The sequence below is a fragment of the Cibotium barometz genome, chromosome 38 (assembly GCF_041138505.1).
Source record: "Cibotium barometz isolate CiBa-2024 chromosome 38, ASM4113850v1, whole genome shotgun sequence".
Classification (NCBI taxonomy): domain Eukaryota; kingdom Viridiplantae; phylum Streptophyta; class Polypodiopsida; order Cyatheales; family Cibotiaceae; genus Cibotium; species Cibotium barometz.
Genome location: NC_141083.1, coordinates 39,281,979 through 39,298,388, shown reverse-complemented (window position 1 = coordinate 39,298,388; position 16,410 = coordinate 39,281,979). Strand labels below are relative to the sequence as shown.

General features: G+C 39.0%; 1 protein-coding gene across 1 annotated transcript; it reads right to left on the bottom strand.

Moving 5' to 3' along the window:
- Positions 1 to 252: 252 nt before the first annotated feature.
- Positions 253 to 3,695, bottom strand: LOC147616689 (phytosulfokine receptor 1-like). The gene has a single exon (XM_086777766.1). The coding sequence runs from the start codon at positions 3,561 to 3,563 to the stop codon at positions 525 to 527; it is 3,039 nt and encodes a 1,012-aa protein (XP_086633892.1). The 5' UTR covers positions 3,564 to 3,695; the 3' UTR covers positions 253 to 524.
- Between the last annotated feature and the right edge of the window lie 12,715 nt (positions 3,696 to 16,410).

Below are 16,410 nucleotides of genomic sequence, written 5' to 3'. Positions count from 1 at the left end.
GTCCTTTAGTGTATTTTGCACGAGTTAAAATTCAGAAAAACTAATCGAGTTTACCCTTGTCTTTACAGAAACTAATAAAATATATAGGTTTCTAGTAATGAAAACTGGTTCATAATGAGATTTTGAATAAGGGGAACCGATTGTACTCCAACTTGTCTTTTTTCTCACTAGCTGGGGAAAAAGGTTTTCCTCTACCATTGCTCGGCCTGCCCCTTGTCAAGATGTACTTTTACTATATTTTTCACGGCTCAATTTTGAACAAATCGGTCGAAATTTTTGGTTGCCTTGAAAATAAGGACCCCCTTTCTGAAAGGATGTAGCCAAGCTACATTCAATTATACAAAGCCCTATCCCGATAGTGATAAGGCTCGAACCCACGACCTCTCGGTTAGCGTGGGTCGTGTGTGATGAGCTGAGCCGCTCGGGCAAGACACCTCTTTTATTTTAACTGGTAGGGGGAAAGAGAAAAATTACTATATACAACAGTATAAAAGTCCATGTAGTGGACTAAAAAAGAAATATGCTTACTTGCCTCCATGCTTGTCTTGTCTGACCTCATCCAAAAGCAAAACTACATCATTTATGGAAGGCCTTCTAGATGGATCTTGGTCAATACACAAGCATGCTATATCTAATACTTGCTGCAGTTGCTCTTCGTGACCTTTACTTTGCAACGAGCTGTCAAAGATCTGCTCTAAATTGGTAGTGTGCCTGAGCTCTTGCACCCAAGCTACAAGGTCAGCAGACTCTTTGGATCGAAAGACGTCTACTGGTCTCTTTCCTGTAAGTAACTCAAGCAAAACCACCCCAAAGCTGTACACATCACCTCTTGGAGTAGCAGTCCACATTTCACCATACTCAGGAGGAATGTAGCCCAGTGTTCCCACCAGCTCTGTGGTGACGTGTGTCTCAGTGGCCAAGCCAAAATCTGCAAGATGTGCTTCGAACGTTTCATCCAGCAATATGTTGCCAGACTTGATGTCTCTGTGGGGATTGCAGATCTGATGCAAGTATGCCAACCCGGCTGCAGCTCCCTGTGCTATCTTCAGCCGTGTCGGCCAGTCCAGGCAGTTACCCCCCCCATCCCTCCTCTCATGTAGCCAGTAATCCAGACTTCCATTCTCCATGTATGAGTAGATGAGAAACTCGGCATACCCTATTTTTAAAAACCCCCTCAAAGGAACCAAATTCTTGTGCTGAAACTTGGAAAGAGCTCTGAACTCCCTCTCCATCTGCCCACCATCTCCTGTGAGTTTTTCTATTGCAAGCTTTGAGCCATCATCCAAATCTGCTCTGTAAACAAGACCAAAACCTCCACAACCTACAATGTTGGTGGAATCAAAATTATTGGTTGCTTCGACAATGTCTGCAACAGTTAGCATTTGATGATTGTAGAGAAGTTGCAGCGAGGCATTCTGTGCCTCGGAGAGGCTCATGATACTATCCATCTCCCTTGGGCTTTCAAATCCTTGATGAATAGCAGTTCTCCCAGAGAGAATCCACAAGAATATGGTGACCGATATTACAACCCCCCCGACACCGATACAGACTGCGACTAGAAGGGCAATAATCCTTGGGCCCCTCGTATGGGCATGTGAAAAAGCACTTGAACTACTGTTACTGCCATTTGTGCAGGCAGATAAAATGGGAGCTCCACAAAGTCCTGGATTACTTGCTCCACAAAGTCCCGGATTACTTTCATAACTTGTGACGGGGAATGTTTCAAACTGATTGCTGACTGGAATAGGGCCAGAGAGGTTGTTAAAGGAAACATTAAAGTTGGAGAGAAATGTTAAATAGGAAAGGCTTGAAGGGATGGTGCCACTAAGGTTATTGTATGATAAATCAAGCTGCTCCAAGCTTGTGATGTTGGCAAGAGATGCGGGAATGCTTCCTGCTAGAAAGTTGTGACTTAGGTCCAGAAATAAAAGCACTCTGAGATGGTGAATTTTTGAAGGTATTTCACCGGTCAATCGATTGTTGCCAAGGAGAATGGAAGGGGGTAAAGCTACAGCTTTGCTATAGAATAAGTCAAGTGAGCCAATTTGACGCTTCACCTCTAGAGGATCCATGATGGTCTGCATGCCCGTCAAGTTGGTATCCTTATGTACGAGTGATGGCAATTTGAAGAGCTCTGAAGGGATGGTGCCACTGAGTGAATTATTGGACAGATCTAGGTATATCAAATGTTGAAAGCTTCCAAGCCATGTGGGGAGCTCTCCTTGTAACTGGTTCCATGATAAGTCCAAGACCTGCAGCTTGGTGCAGTTTTGCAGCCACAGTGGAATGCTCCCTCTTAAATTGAGAAAAGCTAGGGCCAAAAACTGCAAATTTGCAAAGCCATACAAGGAGGAAGGGAGAGGCTCTGTGAAGATATTCTTTGTAAGGATGAGGCTTACCAGGCTGTGGGAGTTCTGAAAGGATTGCAAGCTTCCATTTAACCTGTTGGTGGAGAGTGACACAAAGGTCAGGCTCTTCAAAGAATTGAACTGCATAGGGATGGATCCAGTGAAATTGTTTATTGCAAGGTCGAGGAAACTCAGATATGTGCAATTGCTGAGGGAGGCCGGGATGCTGCCAGTGAAAAAGTTGCTGTAAAGATTAAGCTCCTGTAGGTGTGTCATGTTGTTGAAGTCCACATCTAACAAGCCTGTGAAGCTGTTGACAGATAGGTCTAGCGCCATGAGCTTGGAGTTCTGGGATAGGCTTTTGGGCAAAGGGCCATACAGGTTATTGTTTGAGAGAAAGAGGTGTGTGAGGCTGGTGAGGTTACCCACAGAAACATCTAGAGTTCCGGTGAAGTTGTTATTGGCTAGGCAGAGGATGCACAATGTGGTGATGCCGTACAGGTCATGTGGGATGCGGCCCTGTATGCTGTTGAACCCCAGGGAAAGCTGTTGCAAGTGCATACATGACCCTAACCCAGAGCCAAGATGCCCACTGAACATGTTAACAGACAAATTAAGGGCCCTAAGCATGGGTGCATGATGGCAAACATCTGTTTTGATAAGACCAGAGAGATGATTAGTGCATACTCGAAGCTCTTCCAGATTGGTGAAATTTTCAAAGCTGGGCAGCTCTCCAGTAAAAGAATTGCTGGACATGTTGATGCTCTTCAAAGAGGGCATGCTAGACAAGAGGGAGATGGGACCTGAGAGATTGTTGCAGCTGAGATCAAGGGTTTGCAGATGAGAAAGGGAGGACAACTGTGATGGGAGTCTTCCATGGAATTGATTGTAAGAGAGGTTAAGGGATTGTAAGAATCTAAGGTTGCCAAGAGCCGGGGAGATATTACCTGTGATGTTCAGGTGTGGCAGAGAGAGGCTGATTACCCTTCCAGCAGCAGGTGTACATGCCACTCCTTGCCACAGGCAACAGCTTGTATTGCTATCCCAGACCCACGACTGGTTGTAATATGCCACTTCTTGCTTGAACTGCAAGAGAGCCTCATGCTCGCTCTGCATGCATGTGAGGTCTCCGCTGCCTGGAGACGGCGCCATGCCTCCTGACTCGCTGCTGATTCCGAAGGAAGAGCACAATAAGAGCAGCAAAACTGAAAGCATTGCTCGAAGCGTCGCACCAGTGAGAGAGAGAGAGAGAGAGAGAGAGAGAGAGAGGTGGTGGTGCAAACAAGAGGGTGTTCGCGTGGAGCTATCGAGCTATCCTTTCTGTAGCCGAATGGCCCGAATCTCATTTTCCCCACCGTCCAACTCTCTGTCCCCACATTATAGGCCACATTATTATTATGAGCCCAACTCTCTTTCTTTTCAAGTTCAAAGTCAACTCCGTAGACAGAAAAAAAGGTCTAGCTCCAATTATTATTGTTATACCTATTATTGTTATACCTCTCGACTCTCTGTCTCTCACACACACCTATTATTGTTATACCTCTCGACAGAAAAAAAGGTCTATCTCTCTTAGGGTTCGCTCACACGATGGGTTTCCTCCTAACTGGTGCATTCTAAGGCCATGTTAGACCCCGGCTCGACATACCCACAAAAAAGGTACACTCGACGTGTGTTAGGGGAATGGGGGTACACTACAGAAGGTAAGGTGCCACTAGATTCTCGACAAGGGAGGTATCTTTGAAATCCTCTTCATGGGTTCTACATACTTGAGTAATGATTATGAACACTCCTCACAAAAAAACATGTTTTACAACAAATGCAAATACCTTCTACAAGCAAAGATTTCAAGTTTTCTCGCGTAAATCGAAATCCAAAAATTATTTTCACTTAACGAAAAGTTCAAAGAACCTACAATTGCAAAACAATACCTTCAAAGACAAATTAATGAGAGAATTTAAACATTCAAGAGAAATTTAAAACATTCATAAGCGCGGAGCTAAAACCTCGTACTACCCATTTTACACCTCAATAAATCCTCATTTATTACCAACCAGCTAGGCCATTAGTATTTTGGGCATGGTTATGTGGGTACCACTAGGTGATTGGCAAGTGTCCACCCCTAGGGCCCACTCTGTGTGTGTGTGTATTCCTCCTAATCTATGCCTCTCTTGTTCTTCTCTTCTTAGATCATTACCTAAACATCTACTAAGGCTCTCTTATTAATCTTGCAATTAAATTATTTAGCATGTGAAGGAAGTAAGCAAAAAGACATTTAATCGAAGGAAAGGGGGGTATCCATTACTTCATATATATCCACACACGCACTAATTGAAATACAATGTGTATCTTCACAAAGCAATATCTTAACCACTAAGACAATATCATGTAAGCTTCTAATGAGACTAAATGGTTTCTCTTCTCAATAAAAGCAAGGTTTCACATTATTTAATCCAAAATAATCTCCACTTCCAACATCTTTCTTCTTTTAGAAACGTAAATGGCTTTGAAAAGTCTTCTCTTTGTCATAATTTCTTTTCTTAAACGTAAGCGATGATTTACTAAGGTTCCAAGAAAGATGCACCTTAATCAAAGAGGTGGATTAAACAACTTATTCAAACCTTTGGGGGATCAATCTAGAAAGTTCGGGGTAGAACAAGGCTTTAACAAGCTTGCAAGCCTTGTTTTAAGGTATTTGGACACCTACTAGGATGGACAAGAAATAATTAGGCCCCTCCGTAGCTTGTGGCTTACTAAACTTAAGTTGAATATAGTTGCTTCAACATTGATTATATCATGATAGCTCAATTATTGTGGAAGCTAAATATTAGGTTGCTTGAGCAACCCCCATTCTCCAAATTTGAATTAAGCTCCTAAAATCTTGCCTTTATCTTATTATACCATGAAGGCCTTCTTTTGCAAGAACACTCTAGAAAATGCTATCATTGCTTTTTTAATATTTTGACAAGAAAGACTCTACTCCCTTTTCTTAGCAATGTGGATATGTCATGTATCCCACCTTATCAAGATTGCTTACACATTTTAATAATGCTCTGCACATTTATAAGATCAACTATGCTTTACATTACCAAAACTACATTTTTAATATTTTGACAAGAAAGACTCTACTCCCTTCCTTTAGCAATGTGGATATGTGATGTAGCCGACCTTATCAAGGTTGCTTACACATTTTCTTAATGCTCTGCACATTTATAACATCAACCCTGCTTTACATTGCCAAAACTACATTTTCTTGACGATTTGAAAATGTCACGTAGCTCACCCTATCAAGCTTGCTTGCACAATTTCTTAATGCTCGGCACATCTATAAGACCGACCCTGCCTAACATTGCCAAAACCAAATTGGTGAAATCTATTTTCCGTGGCAACAAGGAATATTTGTTTTAGTGAGGTTTCTTAAGCATTATGAGAGAGAGATATGTGATTTTATTGATGACTGTTTGAACATGAAAGTTGGTGATAATCATTCCTTTTTTCCATAATATTATCATGAACTTTAAGTCACTCCTAATATTTTAAATTGTTGTGGACAGATGGTTGGTAGGGATATGCATACATACCATGAAAAATGGACTTTCACATGTATCATACCCCAAAAACACTTCAGAAGATATTTCTATGAAGGAAGTATCTTCTGTTCTTTTATTGACAACACAATTATACCTTCAAATGAAATAGAAATGTGTGGAGATGGAGCTTTCTTAAAACCCACATCTTGGCCACTTGCTTGAAACCCCAAAAAAAATACCTTGGTACTACAAAGACCTACTATCATAAAATGTACATGCTTTATGACAAATGTGCCATATGTGTGATCCTTCAAAATCATGCTTTATGATAAATGTGCTTCTGTATTATCCTTCATATATACATGCTTTGACCATATCATGGGTTTGGTGGCAAGTACCTACCATTAAAATGCTAAAAAAGGACTTTCATCATCATGTCTATGGCGTTATGTCCACATGTGCATACATATGACTACTTTACTTTCTCAACAAACAAACTTTTAGACTTTGAGCTTCCCTTTCAACTATCCAAGTTATTTTTTCATGTGGGTACTCAAAATTCTTACCCAAGGACATTTTTCATAATTTTATTGCTTCTTTGTGGTCCAAGAAACTTATCAATATCCTCCACTAATGGAAGGAGGAAAGTTGATTTAACAAATTCAACTTCCATCATTATAAAAAAATTTAAACTTCCACCAAAGTCACTCAAAATGAAACCAAGATATATTGCACCAAAATCACTCAAAAAATACATGTCCTTTGAGGGCACCCATGTTCTTTTCAACAATTACTATCTTACATTTATCAAGTCCTTATGTTTAACTTGTCAACCACACTTTCATGCAAACTTTATCTCTTACATCATGTGATGACTTTGTGAAAACTTGTATACATGAAAAAGTATCACACCTTGATTCTATGATGGTGGAATTGACTTTAGGAAAGAAAAATGTTACCACCTGGTAAGTGGAGGGGGGTGATTACTTGCATTGATATAATGTTGAGAAAATAAATGTGTGAGGGTGCAACATGAATAGAGAAAGGGAAAGACCATGCACATTAGAAAGAGGAATAGACTAAGGGTACATTGGCAAAGGTTGATTTGTTTGGTCATTTGTAAAAGGTGAAGTCAAACATGGAAAGTGCAAAGTAGCACATGTAGCGTGAGCATTTATGAACACAAGGATGGCACAAGGGTGCATGGAGCATGTGGATGAGAGCTATATATGCATGTACTTGGATCAAGCTAATGCAATGAGATTATGTGGGTTTGTGATTAATCACTTGTAATTGTTTTGCTATTAGCTTAATCACTTTTTATATTATCTTAATCAATATCCTTAATCATGTCTCTCATATGCTTTGAACCGCACTTGAGCTTAATCAAGCTTGATTTTTTAACATGGTATCAGAGTCATGCCTCTTAACTCATCCCATCTCAAACTAGTAGCTGAAGTAGGCATCGTTAATCTTGATTAAATCCACTATTCTCATCTTATCCCTTTTCTCTCTCTTTGTGGTCAAAATTTGATGAGCCTTGTTCTTCTAATCCTCTCCACCATTTGGCAAAAGCTTCTAGCCACATTTTGATCATCCCTAGGCAACTTCACAACTGCGAGGAATCGAGTTAATTCATCACATTCTAAATGCAAAGTGCGTCGCTAGTAGAGCTGGACTGAGAAATTAGACCATTCGTCGCATACACAAGGAATTAGTAAAATTCCTTTCAGATGTGTTTAAAGCATGGTATGAGGATCTCACATATCGAATATCACCTCGATTGGTCTACTGTGTGAGCTACAACAATCGAAAATGAAGGCGGTGAAATTCTGTACTACTGAAGGTGAGAAATCAAGACATTCACTCATTAACACTATAAACTAAGCTTAAATATATTGAGATTTGAGGTGATATGTGAGCTAGAGAGAAGAGTGGAGACATCCCACATTGATGTACAAGTCCTAGAGTGTGCCTTCTCATATAAAAGGAGACTATTTCAAGCAATGAAAAATGAAGCATCTCTATGAGTACAACTCTCAATCTTGTAACCTAATTGTGCTTGAGTCTTAACTCTAGTTAGCATAATCTTTTCATCATCATTATGTTTTTAATTAAGTTGCACCCACCATAAGATTAGTGTTTCTTAATCATAATAATTAGGGTTAAGCTAGCCATACATGGTGAGGGTTCATCTCTTTTGACATGGTATCAGAGCCACCACTCTCCATTAGCTTAGCCTTAGCTCACATTAGTCTAATCACTTTATTAATCATCTAATTATTCACTAATCTCAACCTTATCCAACTCTTCCATTTGTAGTCCAAATTTCAAATGTTCACCATTTCTCATCCTCTCACTCATTAGCCAAGATAATTCACAAGGTTGTTGTTCAGCCCTAGGCTAAACCACAAACAAGAGGGTTTTGTCTTCTTTGCCCTAATTTTGTCGAAATCCACGCTGGTAGCGTGACTGGTTTTTGCTTCATTTCTCTGTTTATGTTGTAAAAATTGGGCCAAACCCTTCTAGCCCAAGATAGGCCATGGTATAAGCTCTAACTTGACCAAAGGGCTTCTCCAATAATATAGTATATCGGTCGAGGCAAGCAAAATAACAAGCGCTTATAATCTATAAATTTCGCTCATTTTTTGAAGGATTGAGATATTCTTTGTCCATAGGACTCTTGTCCTCATCAAGGGCAACAAGCCAGTATAAAAACCCCCTTCAATATCCACTTTCACAAGCTCAATTCGAAGCTCCAAGATTTATCTCTCTTAATCATTATAATTAAGCTCCAAGAGTTATATCTCTTAATCATTATAATTAAGCACTAATCATTATCATTAGTTCTGTGCTAGCAGAAATTGCGCTAATCTAAGTCCAAAATTGGAAAATTGGGGTGTAAATTCATTGTGGGAAGTTCTCTTTTACATAAAAATTCATTGCATTCCAATTGAAGATAATTTTTCATTGTCATTCTTGTATTGACTAGACACTGATCGTCTCGTGAATCATTATCACGTGTTAAGGCATTCCCGACCTTCTCACGACAAATTTGTACGAGATTAGACACTGTTAACAAAGAAAAATAAAATCTTGTTAGTAAGACCTTCTCAGTATGGAGTGTGTTGAAGTTGTTTCAAGATTTAATGGTGATGAGTTTTTCACATGGCAAAGTAAGACCATGTACTTGCTTATGCGTAAGGGGATTTGGCACCTTATTGAGGATGAACAAGTGGAGGTTGAGCCACTTCAAAACAACAAAGCATTGGGCCTCATCGCTAAAATCTTGATGATGTTATTATTAGTCACATTGCTGGCATCAAGGATGCCAAGTTGGCATGGCAAGAACTCAACAAGATTTTTCGCATCAACTCAAGAGCTCAAAGACAACATTCTCATGCAGTTTTACAACTTGACAAGAAGGAAATCGAGACCATGGCAACAAGATTTTTTGCATCGACTCAAGAGCTCAAAGATAACATTCTCATGCAGTTTTACAACTTGACAAGAAGGAGATCGAGACCATGGCAAAACACATCAGTAAATTCAAAGGTATCAAGAAGCAACTTAGTGCATTAAAGAAAGTCATTGAGGAAGATGAATCTATTGCCGTATTCTTAAAAAGTGTTGATAAAGAACCTTATGAATCACTTGTTGCTACACTTAAAAATGTGCCCAACACTAAAACTCATGTAGAATCATCTCTACTTGAACAAGAATCAAAGTTCAAGGATAAAGAACCATTCAAATCACATTCAAGTGGGAAAAAATTGTATACAAAGGATGGGAGATTTCAAAGGACAAATCAATCATATCTCAAATTCTAATATGTAATCACTGTGGCAAGCTTGGTCACATCTTTGTTAATTGTCATTTTAGAAGTAAACCAAAAATAATTTGTAGTGCATGTGGAAATACTGGGCACTTGGAAGAACATTGCTACTCCAAATAGAATCAAGAAAACAACTATGTGGAAGATGGTCACTTTGTGGTGGCAGAAAATGATCCCTCTAGCTCCAAAAATATCCTCTTAAACATTGTATGTCCTACCCTCTGGTACCGATGATGTAGCCAAGGTAGAAGAAATAGCCAAAATTTGTAACCCTACTCTTAGAATAGACCTCTAGACCTCAAAGATAGGTCAAGTCTCTATCAAGGCGGGACATCACTCTTAGAGATGACCTCTAGGCCTCAAAGATAGGTCAAGTCACCATCAAGGGGGGGTGTTGAGATTTGAGGTGACATGTGAGCTAGAGAGAAGAGTGGAGACTTATCCCACATTGATGTACAAGCCCAAGAGTGTACCTCCTTATATAAAAGGGGACCATTTCAAGCAATGAAAAATGAAGCAAGCTCTCAAGCCTCTCTATGAGTACAAGTCTCAATCTTGTAACCTAATTGTGCTTAAGTCTTAAGCTTAGTTAGCATAATCTTTTCATCATCATTATGTTGTTAATTAGGTTGCACCCACCATAAGATTAGTGTTTCTTAATCATAGTAATTAGGGTTAAGCTAGCCATGCACGGTGAGGATTCATCTCTTTTGATAAAAATTATCTAATTCAGCTCATTTATGGTATGCCTAGCAAGTCTTACATCATTGCATGAGCTAATTAAGGCTATAAATCAAATTTAAAAATTGGCTTGATCTCCATAATAGCCTCTATGAACGAGCCTATATCTTACTCATCTTTTGGTGATTTTGGACAAGTGAAAGCTCAAATCACAAATTTGGGAGTTTCTATACAAACATTTATCATCACATTCAGTTTCCCCCTTGATTTGAAGGGTCAATTTCTCACTTGAACACTGACAGTTTCTTGCATAAAAATAGTGAGCTTGATCTTGAGGGTTCATGTGGTTAATTCCTTGCATTAGCACTAATCTATTCATTCAAATCACTCTTGTATTGAGATTAGTCCACTGATCTTGAGTATTACTCAAGTGTTAAGGCCTTCTTAAACAAAAAATGACGGCTTCATTTATTCTTGATAATTTCAAACGGGAGTCCTCCACACATGGCAAGTTAAAATCAAATTCATGTTAATGAAGGATGGGCTATGGGGGATTGTAAATGGAAGGGAAAAATGTCTGGAAGATGAAGGGAATGAAAAGAAAAAATGGTTAAGCCGAAATGAAAAGGGATTAGCTATCATTGAGGGAGATGGATTTATCCATCACATTGTATCACAAGATACATCTAAGGGTGCTTGGGATGAGCTAGAGAAATTGTTTAGAGCAAAGAAAAAGAATTCAAAAATAAGCTTAAAAATACAATTCTTTGGCTTGGAAATTAAGGATAGTGAATCACTTTTAGTACACCTTAACAAAATGAAGAGTATAACTTAACAATTGACTGGCATTGGGGCACCAGTAGAAGAAGAGGACGCCATAGCCATATTGTTAAAAAATAGGACACTTGAGGAGTATGAGTCCTTAGTGGCTACCTTGAAGAACCTCCCAAATCCAACAATTGTAGGAGTGGAAGCAGCCCTCATAGAAGAAGAGAAGCTGATTTGAGGGAAGATAGTTCAAGCTACATCAAGTGAGGATAAAGCACTCTTCTCAAGAGGACCAGGATCGAGGACTAGAGAAGGAACAAGGACAAAGATAACCTATCATCATTGTGATAAGATTGGTCACATAGCAAAGGACTGCTAGCAAAAAAAGAGAGCCAAATAAGCCAATGTAATGACAAAGAAGGAAGACAGTGCCTCGCAAGATGGAGGCAATGCAGATCATCTCTTCTAGATGATATGAGGAGCATGGCTTCTAACTCTTAGTTGTAACCCCACTCTCTAGCTGTGTAAAGTGTCAAGATAAAGCCAACATTTTAGCTCATAGAGAAACCTAGACAGACCGCTCCAACCATATGAGTATGGAGTGTAGGATAGGTCAATACAAGTTAGGTGTTAGACCCTCATCACATTGAGGGGAGGTGTTGAAAAGCAATGTGTGAGGGTGCAACATGAATAGAGAAAGGGGAGGAGCACGCACATTAGAAAGAGGAATAGACTAAGGGTACATTGGCAAAGGTTGATTTGCTTGGTCATTTGTAAAAGGTGAAGTCAAGGGTCAAAAGGGTAGCACATGGAAAGTTCAAGGTAGCACATGTAATGTGAGCATTTATGAACACAAGGATGGCATAAGGGTGCATGGAACATGTGGATGAGAGCTATATAAGCATGTACTTGGATCAAGCTAATGTAATGAGATTATGTGGGTTTGTGATTAATCACTTGTCATTGTTTTGATATTAGCTTAATCGCTCTTTGTATTATCGTAATCAATATGTTTAATCATGTCTCTTATATGCTTTGATCCACCTTGAGCTTAATCAAGCTTGATCAAGCTTGATTTTTAAACATATAATAAACACATTCTATAATTACATTCACTGTTGAGTGTGAAAGGAGAAGCAGAAGGAGGTTCCTTACTTCCTAGTCTCTCCTATGCAACAGAGCAATTTGGTAGACTTTTCGCTGATCAGCTGTCCCCATTGGTGGCTCTGAGTTGTAGAGAAGAGGCAAATACCTGGCCTCTTTCCTCCCACTAAATAGGCATTAATTCTTGAAGTCTTGATCGGAGCCAATTCCCCAGCTGGGCAGGTGGGAAAGGGGAGCTGAGGGAGATATTTGTCTCTTCTCTACAACTCAGAGCCACCAATGGGGACAGCTGATCAGCGAAAAGTCTACCAAATTGCCATTATTTCTCTTTGAAAAAGGAAGGGCTAAGAATTTCCTGGGTGAGCAAAAATTTCGACCGGTTTTTCCAAGGAAATACACTAAAGGACGGTTTTTTTTTCCTCAAAAAGACACGCGCAGTTTTGAAAATTGATGTAAATTGATTGGTCACACACAGAAAAAGATATAAAATTGATTGGTCGTTGCAGTCAAGGGAGTTTGTTTTGTATTGAAGAACATTGACGTGGGAATAGTCTAGCTTTAGCTTTGAGGACAAGCAAGGAAGATTTTTGAATGGTTGGGTCAGTCTTCAAAATCATGGTTTAGAAAAATTAATGTCCTATTTTTTCACAATTTACTTTCTAACCGTCAAAAAGCAAGGAAAAAGATTCTTCAAAATAAAAAATAATGCCTGTTTTTTTACAATTTACTTTTTGATAGTCAAAAAGCAAGGAAAAAGATTCTTCAAAATAAAAAATAATGCCTGTTTTTTTACAATTTACTTTTTGATAGTCAAAAAGCAAGGAAAAAGATTCTTCAAAATAAAAAATAATGCCTGTTTTTTTACAATTTACTTTTTGATAGTCAAAAAGCAAGGAAGGAGATGTGGGTGCATGCGAGGGATAACCCCACAATATTTCTACAACATCCATGCTACATGGCAGTCTCTACATAAATGATGTGCACATGGAGCATGGGCCTAGGCACATGGGGCTTAGGAATATTTACACATGTGCCTTAGGACTATAAAAGACACATGTCTTGTGTATTTGGTACTTTTTTGATATATTATACATTGTTACTTTTCTTGGAGTTATTAGCTTCTCATACAAGCTTTCATGGCTTTCTTCATGAACCTATGGCTACTCTAGGCATCGAGGAGTAACCTGTGTGGACTCGAGCCATTGAGTCTAGTTGTGAGGACTCCAATCAATGAGTTCTATTCTCTCACTATATCTCTTTCTTGCATTGGTATCATAGCTTTGCTTAGATCATTTTTGGATTAGGTTTTATATAGTTTTTTAGATTTTCTTTGATCTTTGTTGAGAGTGGATTAGTAATGGGATTAATATTAATCATTTTTGGGCATATGCTAATTGATATAGAGAAGCATGGAGGGTAGGTTGGTAATTCTTGCTTGCTATTATGCTTGGCAATTATCCAATATATATATGACATAAAAAGCAAATCTGGAAATAAAACTTGATTTTCTCTTAAAAAAAACTAACTAAAAATAACGTTTTTACGCTATACTTTGAGCTTGTTTTCAACATTAATCATAGTTTTCTTTGATCAATCTTTAATTTCATCACATTATAAACCCTAGTTTCTGCATAATATTACAACAAACCTTAGAACCAACACTTTCTTGAATATCGTAAAAGATTTCTTGTTTTAGTGAGGGATTTGTCATCAAATATCTATGGTCTTGTGCAAGTCTTCGTGGAAAAAGATCAAGAAATAGTTGTTGTGCAAGTCTTTGCAAATCTTGATCAAGAAAGTATGTAGAGTTAAATTTCTTGTGCAAAATCAGCCCCTACAGCAAGGGATTGGAGTGCAAGAATTGAAGTACGTGTTCAATCTTTCATCCTTTATGCAATTCTTGTTGCTGATTTCTTGCAAAGAAGCATGGAAAGGTTGCAAAAAGGGAAAAACAGTTGAACAGAAAGCAGATTATGCAGAGACCACATTGGCATTGTTACCGAGCTTTTTTGTGGAGTTGTTCACACCCATGGATTTTTGTCATTGGGGTTTTTTTTCTAGTATGTGATAGGAAATTTGGCCAAAACCGATGATTTTTAGGCAATGTGGAGGTGTTTCAGGATGTAGGTGACATTGCCGCATGTACCACGGCATGACTTATCAGGAGTTTCAGGATGGATGGATGATGCATGATCGTGATCTTGGTGTTGTTATTATTGTACGTGGCTACATGGTAGATGATGATCATGATTTTCACTCGTGGGGGGAGCAGTCTGTGAGTCATGGTGTGACAAGATTGGATCCCCGGAGAACATGTGTGGTGCTTACATGTGTCACTATCGCAGTGGCGTTCACATGGGCCTCGATAGTTTCTATGACTCATCCACGACGTACTAGTCATCATCTCATTGATTCACATTCATCTGGATGGATCTATTCGTTGTATTATGATGTAGACGATGATGATGATGATGTATCACACACATACACATGATATTGATACATGTACACATGATAATACACATGCACATGATGATATTAATACACGTGCACATGGTGATGATATTGACACATATGTAATGATGATGATGTATATGGTATTGATGTGTGTAAGTTTGATCATGTGGACATGATCTCAGGGGCAGGGATGGCACCGAGCATTGTGGGTGATAATACGCATATGCCTACCTATCTTCCTAGGGAACATTTGGATACATTAGATGATCATGAGGGTCTATTAAAGGATCGTGAGCATTCAATTAATGATGTATTACATGTCCATGAGTATGTGATTAGTGATGCGTCTATTGATGATGTATTAGATGTCCATGAGTATGTGATTAGTGATGCATCCATTGTTACACACAAGTTTAATGATACTTCACATGTGGGTTCATGGTGTTGAAACATACAAGTGAATGGGTGTGTGTGGGAACAAGCCCTTAGCAAGAGGCTATAAAAGAGAGTCTGTAAATGAGTGAGTGTAGTAGTGAAAAGGTGAGAGGTATCTACTAGGAGAGAATAAAGGGTAGCATGAGAAGTTCTAGGATATGTGGAGATATTCTAGGAAAAGTGAAGAGGTGGCGAGAATCAAGCAAAAGAGGTGGAGTGAATCAAGGATGAGGTGTCCCCCAGATGTAGGGGAGGTGGCACAAATCAAGGAACAAATCAATGGAGCAGATCAAGGACAAACTTGTATAAATTGAGGCATTGGCCTAATGAGTGATTTGCTGGTTTTTGAGTATCCATGCCTACATTAAGCTATTAGTTAATTACTCACTAATCTTATCTTAATCATCATCTAATCACTTGCTAATGATGTTGATTCTTGCATTTGATCCACCATAGCTCATCACTTTGCTTGCATTTTAACATGGTACCAGAGCCTAGCTTAGGATCCATCAAATTTATGAGCTCATTTATCTTGCTAATCACCCTATTAAGCATGATTAAGATATAATCACCCTTCTTTAGTCTTTTTCAACAAGCTTTCTGCACCCCTAGCTAATGGAGGGGCTTGATCTCCCTCCACCCTCAACATTAGGCCCAATTTTTCTAGCCACTTGAAGCCATAATCCCCACGCTTCAGCCAGTCTCATCAAATCGCCATACCACCAACGGGAGCTGCTGTTTTTTGCGAATTCGTCGGCACTTCATTTCTGAAGAAAAACGTAGATCTACACTCACACAAAAGAAATTGGTCTAATTCCTCTCGACCCTAGGGGTTTTCAAGGGTGCTCTACATGCTGGTGATCTCAGATTTGTGAAATTTCTCAAGGAGAAGTGGCATCAAGCTCTGCATCAAATCAGCAAGTGACTTTTGTAAAACAGAGATTAAGCATTCAATGTTTAGTCAAATCTTTTGTTTCTTGGCTTGATCCTCTACTAGACTAACTGCTATTCATGCCTTTGAAAGGAGTTGAGCTCATTTGAACTCTAAGGCCCCAGATCAGGCCTCCCCGCACACTCTATTTTTTGCACACAAAACAAGGGATTATTTCACTAAATCACTTGATTAATCAACATTAATCATTGTATTTTGGTGCAATTGAGGGTTCAAATTTACCATTAGGTATCTGTTTACAGATCCCTATCACTTCAAATTCCAATCGGAGATGGTTTGATACTCCAACCATTCAATACAAGA

Excerpts from the sequence above, each read along its gene's own strand:
- LOC147616689 (XM_086777766.1), bottom strand. The coding sequence starts at position 3,563 with ATGCTTTCAGTTTTGCTGCTCTTATTGTGCTCTTCCTTCGGAATCAGC.